Here is a 16,952-nt window from a genome sequence, read left to right as displayed (position 1 = left end):
TTGATGTTTAATTCATCAGAGCCCTAGAAGTAATAGCCTATGCCATATGTATATGTACCACATAGCCTAGGTGTGTAATAGGCTATACCATTACAGTCTATGTAAATATAGTCTGTGATGTTTGCACAATGATTCAATGGCCTAACAACACATTTCTGAGCATAAGTCCATGTTGTTAAGTTACACTTGACTGTATTTCAAAGGAATGCATACTCTCCCCAAACGTATTCCTGGAGCACATATAGCACTTGTCATAAATCAGCCTCCCTGTTTCATTTCTTGCACAGTGTAAGGAATTGTGTTGTGAGTTGCAAGAGCTACAGCATCATCGCCGTGTCAGCGAGGAGGAGCAGAAGCGGCTGCAGAAGGAGCTCAAATGTGCCCAGAATGAGGTGCTTAGGTTTCAGTCATCTCACACGGTCATGCAGGTAAACACTGCCAGGGGAGGCACTTAGGAGGGTAGGAGGGCCTGCATGGAGTCACTGCTTCAGCAGAGGCTAGACAAAAGGAGCAAAAGGCAAAGGTCTGCTGACCCTTGCCCTACAATCAGGGTCCCAGACTACTGGAGAAGCCAGTTATAGAAGCCACACAGCATGGCATTCTAGAAATGGTGGTCATTGTTGAGTGTCTGCCTTGCCAAAGAAACCAAATCATAGACCCAGGGATCTTTTCAAGCCATATGCCCCTGAAAAGGACCATAGTGACCTGAAGAGGGGTCTGCTATTTCCTGAGAGTGACTGTTCCTCCCTCACCCTCCCCACCAAAAATGAGGAGCTAAAGACTAGGCTCTGTGATCTGCAGAAAAAGTATGATGCCAGCCAGGACAAGCAGAGCGAGCTCTTGAAGGTGCAGGTGCAGCTTCAGACTGAGCTCAGGCAGCTTAAAGTCATGAAATCCACAATTATAGAGAGCCAAAGTGAGAAGGTAACAGCACCCAGAGGTTAGGGAATGACTCAGAGTATTTGTCTGAGATCTTGGAAAGGTAAATAAAGAGTAAAGTTTCAAATAAGTCCAGCCATTGCCTAGGCAGTACCACATGTGAATATCCCCAACCCCTTTCAAGTGCTGCCTTAGGTCAGAGGACAAGCAGAAAGTGAAGGGAGGGAAGAGTAATTGCATAGCCTGTCAGTGGCTGAGAGAGTCAGGCAGAAGGGCAGGAGGTTATGGACCCTGCAGTGCTGCCCAGAGCCCCCTGCACTGCAGGAGTCACTATGCCGGCTCCAGAAGATGCAAGTCCAGCACCAGAACATCTCAAGTGAGAAGGAAAAGCTATTGGAAGTGCAGCATCAGCTGCAGGAGAAGCTGCGGTGCCATGAGGCAGAGTTGCAGCACCTTCGGAATATGGTGGCCTCCTTGCAAGAAAGTGATGAAAAGGTAATAGGAAGGCCAGGTGATGGAAAGTGTAGGCAGGCAGGACCCTTGGGGAGGTGAGAGCACAGAAATATGGGTGTGTTAGAAGATCTGTGGAGTAGCTCCTGGTAAGGGAGCAAAGAGGTGTGCTAGGAAAGCCCTTCTGTAGGAGTCACAATGCCCACAGCTTCCTTTGATTTTAAATCAGAAAATCAGTCTAGGAAGCCCCTTTCTTGCCCCAACTCCCCCAAAAAGGAAGCCCTACAAGTACTGGGTTTTGAGCCTATTAGGGATGGGTCCATCTGAGGTCTCCTTGGCTGGAATGAAATCAGAGCTAGAAAGGATGGGAGGATGGAACCCCAGTCCCCATTCAAAGTGCATAGCAGGTTACCTGGGATGATGGTCGGTCCTGCCTCTCCCAACCAGAACAAAAAGATTCAAGTCCAGTTTCGTGAGGTGAAGCAGCTGTACAAGTCTAGCGCGAATGAGTTGGAGCAGCAGAAGCACATTTCCAACCAGCTAGAGCAGGACCTCTTGCTCTGCCAACTGGAACTAAAAGAGCTCAAGAACACCCAGAACATTCCTGAGGACAAGGGAAAGTGTTTCAATAAGGTAATTACAGTGCAGAGTGAAAAGCACTCCTGGGCATCTGCTTTGCAGAGAGGAGGTATAGCGGCAAGAGATGAAGTTCTCAATCAAGAGCCTTAGTGGGCTTCCTAGGCAGGAAAAAGAGGCAGAGACACATGTTGCCAACTTTGGAACAGTTTTCCTTGATCTTGATTTTGAGCCAGAGCTCAAAGTACATCTAGATCCCAGCAATTACACACCTGGCTGTTTTCACGCATAATTCTATGTATGTAGATGTTTGCACATTGATTTAGCAACTGCAGTGATATCAGGCCATTTGTGGAGAAGAACATACACATAGGTTCATGTTACTGTTGGAACTAGAAAGCTGAGCCAGTTTTCTGAGGCAGTTTGCAAGTACTCTTTTTAGGGGGTATGGTCTGTGTCTAGAGTGCTGCTTGAGTATTAGAAGGACCTAGACTCTTCCAGGATTTATTCTGTGACTTAGTGTGGTGATATTCCCAAGACTTGATATTGCCCTTCTTAAATTGAATAGAGTGTTACTATTATCTCAATTGCTTTTAGTATTAAATCCTAGTAGGACAAATAAGACCTTATTTACTTTTTCTTTTTCCATGGTATATAAAATGCAAACTGTTGGGTGTGATGCAACTGTTGTGGTGCATACTTATAATTCAACTCTGGAGGCTGAGGCAGGAGAATTGCAAGTTCAAAGCCAGCCTCAGCAACTTAGTGAGGCCCTACCTAAGTAACTCAGTGAGACCCTGTCTCTAAATAAAATATCAAAAAGAGCTGGGCATGTGGCTAAGTGGTTAAGTGTCCCTGGGTTCAATCCCCAGTACCAAAAAAAAAAAAAAAAAAAAAAAAAAAAAGGCAAACCAATGCCATTACTCAGATGAGTGCTTTCAGCCCCTGATTACTGATAGGAAGTGGAAAGGTGTTGAAGCATGTTGGAGAAAAGGCCCAAGAATTCTGCCAGAATACACAGCAATCCCTGCCATGGCCAACATCAGTGTTCCTACTAGGGAGAGGCCTTTAGGAGATAAGGAGAGGGAACGTTACAGTCTACTTACCTTTCTGTGCACAGGTTTAGGAGATACATGATTTCCTTGTCACCTCCCCTCTTCATAAAAGTCTTTGGGAAAGGAGAAGCATGGTGGCATACAAAGCTAATCAATCTGTTCTGTAGTCATAGAACAGCACTGAGAGTCATTTGATATTAGAGGACTTAGAAGACGAAATCATAGAATGATTTAGTCTTAAACCAAATATAGTAGTGGCTCATACTTTTGTAAAGTTTTTAAGACATTATTAGGAAAACAAAAATGGGAAAAATTAGAGTAAAATTAAGTCCTTATTGATAAGGAGCATGATTAGGTTCAAAAACAACTGATGCTAATGAAAGTAATCAGAATTGGAGCTCCTGTCAGCATGAGAAGGTAGTTAATACACCAAAGGAAAGAGCCAGAGACAGGAAGACAGGAAGGAAGAAGGGAGGGGCATTGATAGCACTCACGCTCAGTCTGATTTCTGAAGGGACTGGCACAGGGAATTTAGAACAAGCCACTGCCCATCCAGAGCAGCCTGCTGACTGCTGGGGCTCCCCCCTTAGCATGGAGGCCCAGTCTTCATGGGATGATCAGTTCAAGGTGATTGAATGGGGAGGGAGACCCTGGGAATTCACAGGAGGCAGGAGAGCACACAAATGCTCTGCTAGCCCCCCAGAAGTGTACTTCACAGAGTAACCATGCCTGCATGCCCCACCCTACCCACAGTGTGGTGCACTGGTGTCCAAGCTGACAGAATTGCAGGACAAGTTCAAGGTCAGCCAGAAGGAGATGGGGCAGCTGCAGATGGAGCAGTGTGAACTCCTGGAGGATCAGAGGAGGCTGCAGGAGGAGCAGGGCCAGCTGCAGGAAGAGTTGCACAGGCTCATATACCCCACACCCAAGTGTGGCCTCTTTAATAAGGTATCCACAGCTAGTTAAAGGCTGCTGCCTATGAAGAGGCTGCGTTGAAAAACTGTGACTGTCCCTGGGAAACATAAATGGGTGGGGATTGAACCTTTTCCTTTCTTAGCCGACATTCCTTCCTTTCTCCCAATCTCCCCACATTAAACAGATCCACAGAGCTAATTCAGGTTTTTCCTCATAAGGGCTTTAAATCTTAAAAATACATTTTATGCTCAGGAATCTGCAACATTTTACTTTTAGTACCTCTTGAGGAAATGCACCTGAAAGTACTTTGTTAACTACAAAATACATTCACAAACAAGAGGTCGTTGCTACTCAATGAGTAGGTCTTCATAGAAAACCCCCTCCCCCAATCCTGTGCCCAGGGGACTGTATGAAGAAACTAACAACAAAGATTGGGGGAGCTTAAGACTTGCCATTGAATTGCCATTCTTCCTCCTTCCTCTGCTCTACTCAGAGTCAGGAGCTGCTTACAAAGTTACAAGACCTATGTGAGCTGCAGCTGCTCTACCAAGGCATGCAGGAGGAACAGAAAAAACTGATACAGAACCAAGAGTGTGTATTAAAAGAACAGTTAGAGGCACATGAAGAGCTACGAGGTCTCAAAGAGTCTCATTTCCAGGAAGTGTTGGAAAATCCTGAGGATGCCAAAAAGCATAAGTTCTCAAATTCTGGTCAGAACAAGGTAATCATGGGAAGAGAAAGGGAGATGGGTTGCCAGAGCACACCAGCATTGCAGGGAAAGAAGCTACCCAGAAGGGTCAGAGTCAGGAAGGACTATTTGGCAGGAGGCAGATGAAGCCTTGACCTTCACCAGCCAGAGCCTCCATAGGCTCCATTATGATGTGGCCTTAGATGCACTGGGGACCTCACCCAGAGGCATGCCAGCTGAAGTCCTGCAAGCACTTAGAACAAAGCTGGGATGACCTAGAGGTCTGTAATCTGACCATTGGGCTCAGTCCCATTGAGATATCATTTTCAAGATTTATAATATCAATTCAGTGTTTGTTTAGATTCCTGTGGACTGACTCTAAGCATGTCATCCTTTTCCTATGAGTTCAAAAGTACACTTCTCCATTTTTAAAATCTATATAACCTTTTGCTGCTTTCTATGAGGCTAATCTGAGCCCATTCATCTCCAAAGGAAACATTTCTATGCAGAGTTCTCAGTACTGACTATACTCTCTTCATTGGGCTAGATCAGGAGTGTTAGACCAGAAAATTGGTTTGTCTCAAGCTCTTATCAGGAGGTCAGGAATATTGAGGTCACACAGAAATTTCCATGCAAGTCTATTCAGAGTTGGGAGATAGATTTGGTCTGAGGTCTCAGCATGAAGAAGGAAGAGCAGGTGGATAGCTTTAATTTAGGCTGAATCTGTTCCTTCAAATATTAAACTGAACAGGAGAACTAGGGAATAGCAGTAGTTCAAACTATGAGTCTTGGTCACATTCCAGGGGCATCAAATATCTAGGCTGAAAGCCTGAGAACACAGAGACAGGAAACCAGGTATAAAGTATTTCCTTAACTGATCAGATCTCATCCTAGGCATAAGCAGCCAAGGAGGCAGGCCCAGAGAGGCTGGGAAACATGCCCAGGAGGCCAGGTTCAGAATCAGGGTAGGAAGTAAAGGACCAGTGATAAGACCTTGATTCCAAGCCTATACCGTCTCAGGAAGGATTTACTTAGAGGTGCACATTTGAATCTAGAGCTGGTTTTAACATTAGGGGTTGGGTAGAAGACCAAGCCTAAAGGTCAGGATAATGGATACACCTGACTAAGAAGAGGGTGAGGTAGTGAGCCAGGATGTCCTTGAGACAACTAGGCTGCTCTCAGGAGAGAAGGGTGTGCCAGAATGCAGAAACCAGCAGAAGTGGGAACCCCCAAATCATGGAGTATCTGCCCTGGGAATATTTTCCCAAATGTACAGAAAGCTGACACATGTCCAATCACCTGGAGGCTTAAGTCAAAGATATAGGTCTGGGGAGTCTGAAGGGTAGGTATGCACTTCTCTTAGGTATGCACTTAGACACTGGGACTGAAATGTCTTTTAGAGTAATGGTGATGTCTCCCACCCCTACCCCTGGCAGTCCAAGTTGCTCCTGGAAGATCTACAGGCTCTGAAGGCGCTGTATATCTCCAGTCAGAAGGAACAGGAGCTATTGCAGCAGGAGCATGGGAGGCTCGTAGAGGAGCGGAAGAGGCTGCAGGCAGAGATGCAGCTCTGCCTGGAAGAAATGCAGCTGCTCCAAGTGCAGTCCCCCTCAATAAAAATGAGCCTTGAGTCCTGCAAGAAGAACTCTGACAGTGTGATTCCCAGCAGTGAGAACTTCCACAGGAGTTATGCAAGCACCATTGATGGCAAGGAAAGCTTTCTTAAGAATTATGGTACCAGCCAGGCCAGCAGTGAGTCCTTCCTCAAGAGCTATGCCAGCACTATGGGTGCCAGCGAGACTTTTGCAAAGAGTTACCTCTCCAGTGGCAGCAGTATCATCTCTAAGAAGAGTTATGGCACCACCAGTAGTTCTAACAGTTATCATAAGAGTTATATCAGCAGCATCGCTGATGAGGAACCAGTTGTGCCTGAAGACATGGAGGTAACCATCCTCAGGTTAGGCAGGGGATTATAGGCTCTTGTCTTTCTAAGAGAAATGTCACCAGGGGAAGGGCACAAGAAGTGAGATGGGAATGGGGTCAGAGCTGACCTGGGAAACTCCTGGAAGCAAGCAAGGCTTTTACTCATGGTGGCCCTGCCTCCTCTTCAGTCCCTCTCCTACAGAGGTGCCCCCATCCAGTCCTAGGACTGAGGACTGTCATCAACACAGTCAGGTACTCCTTATGGGGAAAAATACAGTGTCTCCCTGGGCAGTTTCAGATCCCTGTGGCCACTGTTTTGTGAGTAGGGAAGGGCCTAGCAAAGTGTGGGGCAGAGTCAGAGCTTCTTGGGATGCCGTCATTGCTCCCCTACCTCCTGCAGCACTTTGAGGAAACGGTGGCCAAGGTGCTGACCAAGCTGCAGGCAGTGCAGGCCCTGTACCAGGTTAGCCAAGAGGAACACTCCCGACTGCAAGAGCAGATGAGCACGCTGCTGGACCAACAGAAATCGCTGAGGGAAGAGCTGGAGACCTGCGAAAAGGAATTCAAGGAGTGCATAGAAAGCCTGGAGAAATCTGCAGCCCCCCAGAACGACAGGAGTGAGGTAACTGATGCCAGGGAGGCAGGGTTTCACCTAGGAGTCCCGAAAGCTGGAGGAGGGGATGGCTACTTCAGAGAGAATACAAATATATGGCAGACAGGGAGACTGAATTCCAGCAGGCCAGGCAGTTTGCTACATGTGGTGGACACCACTCAATCTGAGGGACATTTCTCAGGTGCCCACTGAGCTAGTCATCTAGACACCTCTCCTGGAACTATCCTCTTCTTCCTTTTATTACTTCTCTCTTTTGCTCTATGTCCTAGAGAACTTCTGTGGAACTATACTTTTTCACTTTCCAGTTTTCTTTATTATTTTGTATGCATTTGTCCAGTCTCCCCAGCTAAACTATAAATACTTCAAGGACAGGACCACATCTTCTTTTGGATCTCTCAATAATGCCAAGAAAAGTACTCTGCATTTGCTAGGATGGGAGAAGAGGCATTGTCTCTGATGTTGTTCACATTCCAGTGAAAGGGTCTCTATGCATCTGGGAAAGATCACTAGACAAAGTAGTGCCCACCAGGTGGATCCATCACCCAAGGAAGACAAAACCTGAGATTAGGGAGCTGGGTTTTAATTTGCCTGTTTCTTGGGGGAAGGTATGGAAGCCTAGTACATTCTCAGATGTGTGCAACATAGCTCCTTAAGTCAACATACCTATGAGAGAAATGGGTTGGGTGATATAGGAGTTCCCATCAAAACAATAATATAAATTATTATTCCCCAGACAAGTTATGCAAAGAAAAAAAAGCCCACAAAACAAAAAAAGCCCATAATTTAAGATTTTTTTTTTAATCTGGTCAGATGTAAATTTCAGATGCCTCTAGTTAGGGAAAAGCTATTTATAAAACTATTTAAGACGCTTATTTTCCAGTTTAATGTTTTTTTTTTTTTAAGGGAGTGAGAGAGAGAGAGAGAGAGAGAGAGAGAGAGAGAGAGAATTTTTAATATTTATTTTTTAGTTCTCGGCGGACACAACATCTTTGTTGGTATGTGGTGCTGAGGATCGAACCTGGGCCGCATGCATGCCAGGCGAGCGCGCTACCGCTTGAGCCACATCCCCAGACCCTAATGTTTTCTTTATTGTCTACTTCCTCATGGGCTTTAGCAGGTAGATATCTGAAGCAGTGACCCCCAAGCAGGGCCCAGGCTTATTGCAAGGGCCCAGCTCTGGGTAATTGGCCCCACTACCAACAGATCAAAGAACTGCAGACCAAGCTGCGGGAGCTGCAGCTGCAGTACCAGGCTAGCATGGATGAACAGGGGCGGCTCCTGGCAGTGCAGGAGCAGCTGGAGGGGCAACTGCAGTGCTGCCAGGAAGAACTCCACCAGCTCAAAGAGAGAAAGTCGTCCTATGTTGGCAAAGAGGCCAGGGGAAAGAATGGTAATAAGAACATGAACAAGAATGCCAACGGGGCTAAAAAGAAAAAGGTGCCCAAGCCATCCTATGACAATTCTGAGGGCAACTTTGAGAACACAAAGGTGAGTCACAGCTCTAGCAGCCATTTTATTAGGAGGGTGGAGGAGGCGCTGGGAGGAATAATCATCTCCATGGCCATTTCTGCCAGGTGAGGTTCTTGTACAAAGGCTTCTGGGATCCCTAAGTGTCACCAGTAGTTGGGACTCCCTTTTCTCAGGAGTGGTGGGGAGGGAGGATGCAGTGCCTTAAGCTGAACAACTGTTCCCACTGGCCCAGCCCCATTTCCAGGGCCTCTGTTCTTCCTGAGTTACATGTGCAAGAGAAGACCAACCAGATACAGGGAAAGGGATTTATTCAGAATAGTTGTGTACTAATAAGTGAAAGGATTGGGCACTATAAGAGTCACCGTGAGGGGTGGGAAGGAAAAGCAGAGGCACAGAGCCCAAGAATTGTGAGCTGTTTGAAAGGGCTTAATGGCCTGTTAGAGTATTGGCCCCAAGAGGTTAGGTGTGACTACCTTCTACATTATGCTCAGAGAGATTGGCTTGCAGTCCGAGAACATAGCACTACATCCTGGCACAGTAACATGATGCAATAGAGTTTTCTGAAGATAGTGCAGCACTGTCAGGAGAGTAGGAGTCTTCATGGGTAACAGCAGCCCTCATCCTGCCCTACCTCCACCCTGCAGTCTCTGGAGGTGGTACTGTACTACACGGCTAGCCAGAGCCAATTAGATGAGCTAGCAAAAGAGGAGGAAAAGAAAGAGGAGGTGGGAGAGCCAAAACAGGAAGAAACAAAAGAGGAAACCATGGAGCTTCACTCAGATGAGCTAGCTACTGAGCCAACAGATGCTAAGGAGGCTAAGACAACAGAAGATCACGAGGAAGAAAATGAAGAGTACAGCGAACAGAATAAGGAAGAAGATAATGAAGAAGACGACGACAATGACTCTTCCCCTGAGACTTCTGAGGAAAACAACCCTCTTAAACTTTCTGAAAGTAAAAAGGTAACCACAACCAAAGGTTGGATCAAGTGGGAAATGGGCCTTGGGCTCAGGCACCCTGGTGTTCAGGACTGGCCCTGCCAAGGATGGGCTTCTATCAGAGCATAGGCAAACCAGTGCAAGGGTTGGTACTCAGGGAACTGGGTATGGAGAAGGGTTGGAGAGTGCAGTTCCTCTAAGGGAAATGGCAGGCTTAGACCAATTTGTTATGGAACCATCTCACAATGACCACCTTTTCTGAGGACCAAGATGGGATCTCTGGAGTCTTGTTTCCTTACATTTGCATAGTAGCCCTTGTTATGTTTCTCTGTCAAGAGGGTTCTCTCGTTCCTGTCTTTGCAATACATGAAGGACCTTAATAGTGTAAGGCCTTCTATGGAGCATTTCTGTCAGCTTGGGAAAGTCACTCAGTCCTATTTTCCATTGGTACCATATTAGGCTTAACCTTTGTCATTGCTGTTAGGGGGTATGGGGAAGGTGATAATCTCTTTTTATAGGCTTGTGCCACCCATTGGGTTCCAAATACTGCAGGACATGAGGGTGGGGTGGGGGGGGTGATAAGAGTGATTACAACAGGGGCTTTATCTGGTCCATGACTAGCTATAGCCCTAACCCCTTTGGTTGTTGGATCTTTGAGAGATTATGGTAGAGGTATTATGGGGGGAGGTATGCCAGGATAACAAGCATAATTTACCAACTGTACAGAAGTATTTCCATCTTAAAAATTGGTCCATCTGTATAGGTATGTACCAGCTGAATTCCTGCCCTGGGTTTTTTGGGGGCTCTGGGGTTTGAGTACTTCCTGAGAAAGTCCTCAGTTTATAGTATAGGTCCTTTCTGTCCCTCAAAACACAGGAAAGGAAATAAGTCTCTTGTGCTAGGATAACCCAGTCAATTCTAAGGATATCTGGAATTTTCCAGTCATTCATTCTGTAGCATTGGTTAAGGATCCATTGTGAAGTTCTCTGTTAACCTTGTGGCAGAGGACTCCTACCTAGGATGTAGACAGTAGAAGCAACTGCTACATTTCTTTGAATTCCTCATATTCTACCACATGGTGGTTCAGAGCCTCATAGAAATCTTGAGGGACCACATTTATAAAGCCAGATCTGATTTTTGTACTTCAAAATCAAGTCTATTCCTTGTGTCTATGCATGGAGTTACCCCCTTTGCCCCAGTGGGTCCTGTACTTTCTCTTTTTGTGGGGCACTCAGATGGTATATTTATTATTGCCTATAAAATTCAGTTTCTGTAGACAACTGTTTTGTCAAAGAACTAACCCTTCTCCATTGTCTTTAGTGCACTTTGTCTCACAACTAATGTACCAGATTCCTAGGGAATCATAGGAACTAGAGCTTAAAATTCTAAGAAACTTGATAGAAAATAAGCCAGATAGATGACCTGGCCAAAGACAGGCTTTTCCTAGAGTGATTAGGAAGTGTCCACCCTATTTCTCTAAGGAAGCTCAGTTTACTCTGGAGCTTCACTTTTCCAGAGTCCAGCCCACAACAAAGGTCTAAGTGCAGATAACTCCTGCTTGACCAGATATGAGAAGTACACAACAAGACAGAAAACAGGCTTTGCCCCAGATGTGGATCTAGCTGCTGCTCAACCCATTCAATTTTGTGACTTCTGCAGGCTGCCAGTGGGAAGAACTCCTCTGCTCTCCTCAGGGCCCAGGGGCAGAGAAGAAATGCTACTGCTCTACCCTACATGATTTTTAACCTCTGGATTCTTTTCTCTTTCCCCTTTGTTTTCTCATCTTCATTATCTGTTGGATTCGTGTGTTTATGTCTTTTCATACCATTTCACATCTCCTGGTCTCTCCTTGTGCTTTTCTCTCATTTGACGTGTTGCAGCCATCCCCTGCCCCCGATCCCCCCATCTTCTCCTTGCCTCTTGTAGGCCTGGTGGTCATATCGGCTCTGCTCTGGTGCTGGTGGGCTGAGACATCATCCTAACGCAGGTACTGGTATTGCTTCCTCCTCTTTCCTCTCAGCTGCTTGCTTCTTGCTTTGGCCACTATACAACAGGTGATGCTCAGGTCTGTTTTATCTCGGCTTTTCCTCCAGCTGTCACATATAACTTCTCGAGCATGTCTTCATGGAGTACAGAATGCACAGGGAGTTGGAATGTTTACTAAAGGCATGGTTTGAGTTTCTATCCTTTGCTGGGAAAAACTTGGATTAACCCAGCACTGTTGCTACTGTCAAAGCTGCCCAACTACTTCTGATGAGCTGATGTTTGTCTGAAAGGCTGCCTTGGGCCCTCTTTGTCTTTTTTAACCCCCAAGCCAATTTCTCATCATTGCTTCTATGCAGGATGACAAAATAAGGAGTCACTCCCTCTTCCCATGGGGGGGGGGTGGTAGGGGTTGGAAGAGCTTTAATTCTTCTGATCTCCCCAGGAGCATTCAAATGAGAGCAACCTAAATTGATCCTTCAACCTTGATGAAAGTGGAACTGAACCCCTAACCATATTGTGCACCTTGTCTTGAAAAGTTCTCTGGTTTGGTACTTCTAGTCTTCAGAAAAATTAGAACAGAATACCAGGAAATATTTTTTAGTTCTCTGATTATTCCTTTTGGAGGCCAGATTCCATTGTAATTGATTTCCTAAGTTTTCTAAAGAGAATACAGGACTAATGAAAAGTTTGTACTAGCTACAGATGTAAGTATTCTTAGGAAATCAAGACTGATACATTCTGGGCACCTCCCAGTTTGTCCCAGTTCATGTAATCTTATCTGTCAATGGAATACCAAATTCATGAAGCAGATTGTGGTCTCATGGCCCTGGGGTTCCACCTGTTTTCTGGAACCACGCTATTCCTTCTTGTTCTGTTTTGCCTCCAATCTCATGTTCTCCCTTGCCACTTTCCCTCCCCTGTCCTCTCTTCTCACATCCCTGTAAGTGAGGTGTAGTTGGCTTAAGGCACAGGTTTGGAGGGCAGCCGAAGCATTTTTTGATGGTACTTCTCACTGTTTTCCTTTCTGTCCCTCCTTTTTTCCCTTCCCTAATTATTTCCTTCTCTTCATCACTTCTTCTCTCTTTCCTATTATACTTCATGACAGTCTTTAGCTTCTTTAGTGACAGCAGTCTCTCCTTACATCTTTTCCTTCACTGCACACCCTCAGATGTCTTTAGTACCTATAATGTAAGACCCAAAGCACCCAGCTGTAGCCTTTCACCAGACCCTATCAGAATGAGAGGAAAGAATTGTTGCCTAAAGTTCCTCTCGCAGCAGCCTCTTATTCCCAGAGCTCTTCTTAAGCTCTGACTTGAGGTAGCATAGTGTAGCAGAATGTGTGACTGACAAGTGGTGAGGAGAGCTTGGTCGAGTCTATCTTTTCTTACAAAGCTTTATCTTAGCAAAATGTGTCATCTGAACTTAATTTCCTCAAATATATTATGTTTGACGAAGCTCTGTGTTCCTCACCAGGCTTCTGTGAGGATCAGATAAGTGAATGTATATGAAAGTACCATAAAATATCAATAACAAAAAGAGCATAAACTTATATAAGACATACTGTGTGTTGGACACCCCTCTATCACTGCATATATTAATTAATTTGATCTTTACAGCAACCCTAGGAGGAAGCTCTACTATTGTCATTTTAAACATGATAAAACTGAGGCATAGAGAGGTGACTAAAAGCCTGGAAATTGTGAATTGGATTTTAAGGACTTAATATTAGCTACAGATAAAAACTCTAATTCTATTTCCTGTTATCATTTTTTTCCCATTTTGAGCACTTTTCTCTAGTTGGCTCCAAGTAGCAGGAAGATGCCATATACTTCTGTTTATGCAACCTCAAATCTCATTAGCTTTTTTTGGTAACTAACGTCATGGATTAGCTTCATGTCTTCTTTATAAAACCCCTTTGTACATTGCTTATGCTAAGCATCACCTTCTGATTCTGTACTAGCATTTGATTGTTTTGGATCCAAAGGCAGAAATTTCCTTTTATCCATATCAGATATAGTCCATTGTTCTAACCTATGGAGTGTTTTGTTTGTTTGTTTGTTTGTTTTTATCTTGGCCCTCTGTTTTCAAAATGTTGACTTTCCTTGTCAGCTCCATGTTATCCTCAGGGGTGACAAGCCCACCAGGAGGACTTTATCCTCCTGATGACTTCATCCAAGTCACAAGCAAGGACCCAAGCCAGGAGTGGTGGTGCATATCTGTAATCCCAACTCCTTGGAAGGCTGACACTGGAGGATCATAGGTTTCAATCCGGCCTGGGCAACTTTGTGAAATCCTGTTTCAAAATAAAAAATAAAGGCTGGGGATGTAACTCAGTGGTAGAGTGCCTCAGGGTTTAATCCCTAGTACCAGAAAAAAAAAAGAAAAAAAAAAAAAAAAAAGAAAAAAGAAAAAGAAAGAAACAAAAGAACAGAACAGTGGGTATCCAACTTCTAGGGTGCCAGTTCTCTTTTATTTAGCTTATTGACCACTTAACAAATGGTCATCCTAATCTTATTTCCTCATGTTATCTGCAAGGATTTTAAGAAAAATCTTGTCAAACACCTTGGTTAAGCCTCAAAACATGATTTCCTTGATCTATCAATTTAATAATGCAGTGCATAAGCCTGCAATTTCTAGAAGCCTGTGACTTCTTGAAGCCTATAACTTCCTCCTTTGGAAAACCCAAACCATTCCTTTATGTGTCCAGTCCAGAATCTTGATTCTGCTCAATGTATAGTGCACCAGTTAGCATTTATGGATTTCAGCTCTTTCCTCCTTTTAAGAACATTAGACTGACATTTTTAGCAATGTACATCAGGATATTAACATCTATGCATGTAAACATTTTTCCTAGCACCCTTCTCAGTTATTTTCTTTGTAGATTAGTCTGTATATGCACTTCCAACATTATTTTTGCTTTCTATTAGATATTTCTTGTTCTACCGTGTAACTATTTCTACAAATTTAGAGGATTTTCTTTGTCATTTATAGTTATCTTAAAATCTTTGTTTTAGATCAGTTATTCTCTGAGCAAATGTATTCTTATTAATGGATTTTATTCCATCTTTACCAAAAGACATCCTTTTACTTTATGCCATAGCTCTTGACTCAATATTAAAATTTCATCTTTCACATAATAAGTAAAAAGAATAACAAAAATGGGAACTATTTCCCCAAGTATGTATTTTCTTATCTGAGGTTTCATTTCTTAAAGGGTATTTTGTGGATCTCTTCTGATGGTGTTATTTGTTGTCCATGAATCAGCAGAGTTCACCAGTGGCCAGCAGTGTGTAGAAGGCTCAGCAGACTGCAACACATGTGCTAGGAAGCCAGTCCACACACTTAGGGTAGGGTATCTGGTGACTCTTGACATTTGCTTCTCAGGGCAATTAACACTTCCCTTGAATTTCCTTGAACTGACATCCTTCTGTGCATAAGGTCTGGCTGTATAAAGGACCTCCTGTGCACTTGTACTCCTTCACTTCCCTTCCTTCCTCTTGGCTCTGAGTTGTTTCTCCTTCACAAAGCTTACTAGGAATGGCCACTTTCCCTGAAGATCCAGCTTTACCCTCTCCCTTCTTGCTACAGCATCTGCCCTTTCTCAAGCATCCTCGTGGAGAATCTGCAATCTGGCCCATGAGCTTGCCTCCACATTTAAGGACCAGTATTCTCATTGTTTGGGGAGAAAGGAAGACTTACACACAAGTGTCACCTGAGGTGACATGTACAGTGTTGCACCCCATATCTAGTGTCAGGAAGAAGAGACCATGTGATCTCCACTGCTTACCTGGGAGGTGAGAGAAGCTGAACCATGATGTTCCTGAGGTATCCCTCTCTGGCACAAGCAGGCAGGTGATTTCTGGCTTTGGGAAGGGTTCAGAAGGCTGGAAACTCACGTTTTTCTTTGGTCCCCACAGAACATGTTTGGGATGTGGAAGCCTATGGCATTCTTGGCTATTGCAGCTGTGGCTCTGTATGTGTTACCCAGCATGCGACCGCAGGAGTCAGAGTTCTGCCTCATGGAGTGATGGCAGACCTGGGCCAGCCGAAAGGGCAGATCCCCAGGAGCCACCACCCTCACCTTTGGGCAGGACACACTATGCCAGAGCTCCCACCTCACTCATGTCCCATGTGTCCCCACCTATCTCCTTAGCCTCAGCCACTGAAGCTGGAAAGGCTTATGGGAGCTGCTGTCTCCCATCTCCTGCCTTGTATAAGATCCTGGGTTCCTTGTAATTAAATATCAACCCAATTACATGAGACTTTGTGGCTCTTTATTTACTAAATGCTTCATATACAACCAGAACAAAGCAGCTCCCCTTCAACCAAGTACTTCATGTAAGGATCTGGCTCCTAAATATGATTTCTCACCTTACAGATGACCTCAGAAACAAGTCTGGCTCCCTGTGCTGCCAGCTAAATCACAGAGGGTTTGGTCTGTACCTGTTAACTTAGCTCAAGGAACTCTGAGCTTGGAAAAATGGAGGGGGTCCAAAAGACCTCCCCTTAGGTTTTCTGTACCCATACCCCTCCCTGTATGAGGATTCCCCAAGAAGATCTGTGTGGGCGTCTTCATGGATTAGTCCTTGTGACTCAAGGGGTTTGCTCAGATGACTTTTTCATCAGTCAAGTTCCTGGCCATAAACAGGATACTCAAAACTTTAACTAAAAGAGATCAATGAAGGAACTAAGCACAGAAGGCAGGGTTAGGAGAGCCAACAAGGAAAGGCAACACAGCTAGGTCGTGGCACTAGTGGAAAGCTGTTGCCACCTCCACTGGAAGGGGAGGGGAGGAAGCAAGAGCTGGAGCCCCAAAAGGAACCCCAAGCAGGAGTGCAGTGCCAGGGCCCTGAGGAAGAGGGAAGACTTTTTAGTCCTAGCCCTTTCCTCCTACCTGCCTGCTTCCTGTTGGTACCTCTGGTTGACTGAACCCAGCAGGGAGCCAGAGAGCAGAGGTGCCCAGTTGATATGATCTTTCAAGGTCAGCCTCCTGGACTCAGAGCAGGACATAAGGGGACAGCAGAATGGCCAGATAATTTATGTGTATTCCTGTTTACCTTCGTTCCACTTAATGATTGGTTGTTCTCATTGTGAGTGTTGGCACATGAAAGACTCTGAGTGTATTAAACCCCATGACCACTGGTTTCCTAGGGACTCTTCTTTCTGCCACGAAAGGACTTTGTTCCATTCAACCAAGTATGTGGAGCAATGTATGGACACAGAGCATGGATGGATGCTGAATGGATGCTGCTGAGCTCCAGATGAGTCCATTTCTTCCCAGCCCTTGCCTAGGGGGAACAGCAAGAACATGTAAAATGAGGAGTTCAAACTTACCCATTTACCCATCCTAGAGAAGTGATAACTGAACTAGAAGTCCCTTCTGGCAGGACTAGAGTCAGTGCCAACACTGGGACCAGCCCCTTATAAACATGGCTGTGACCAGGCAAACTGAGGGTGGT

The 16,952-nt window shown here is 45.0% G+C and overlaps 1 protein-coding gene across 26 annotated transcripts in view; it reads left to right on the top strand.

Annotated features, from left to right (window-relative positions):
- Positions 1–15,814, top strand: part of CCDC136 (coiled-coil domain containing 136) — a 28,760-nt gene extending 12,946 nt beyond the window's left edge. The window contains exons 8-19 of one of the 26 annotated variants that reach the window (XR_014020849.1): positions 288–428; positions 1,204–1,374; positions 1,777–1,962; positions 3,714–3,908; positions 4,369–4,596; positions 6,000–6,506; positions 6,887–7,108; positions 8,303–8,587; positions 9,214–9,531; positions 11,434–11,494; positions 15,082–15,318; positions 15,411–15,548. Coding sequence is in view for 23 of the 26 variants with exons in the window: in XM_081284406.1 (XP_081140532.1) it covers positions 288–428; positions 1,204–1,374; positions 1,777–1,962; positions 3,714–3,908; positions 4,369–4,596; positions 6,000–6,506; positions 6,887–7,108; positions 8,303–8,587; positions 9,214–9,531; positions 15,082–15,287; positions 15,411–15,729 (2,778 nt within the window). In the remaining 3 variants the exon portion in view is untranslated. Of the gene's footprint in view, positions 1–287; positions 429–765; positions 925–1,203; positions 1,375–1,776; positions 1,963–3,713; positions 3,909–4,368; positions 4,597–5,999; positions 6,507–6,886; positions 7,109–8,302; positions 8,588–9,213; positions 9,532–11,387; positions 11,495–15,081; positions 15,319–15,410 lie in introns of those variants that run through there. The other 25 variants (XR_014020850.1, XM_081284422.1, XR_014020848.1 and 22 more) reach the window with 25 other exon arrangements.
- The last annotated feature ends 1,138 nt before the right edge of the window (positions 15,815–16,952 follow it).

The sequence above is a fragment of the Spermophilus citellus genome, assembly GCF_964194105.1.
Source record: "Spermophilus citellus genome assembly, chromosome: 3".
NCBI lineage: Eukaryota > Metazoa > Chordata > Mammalia > Rodentia > Sciuridae > Spermophilus > Spermophilus citellus.
Note: the sequence above shows the minus strand (reverse complement) of the source record. Positions and strands in the feature narration are given on the sequence as shown.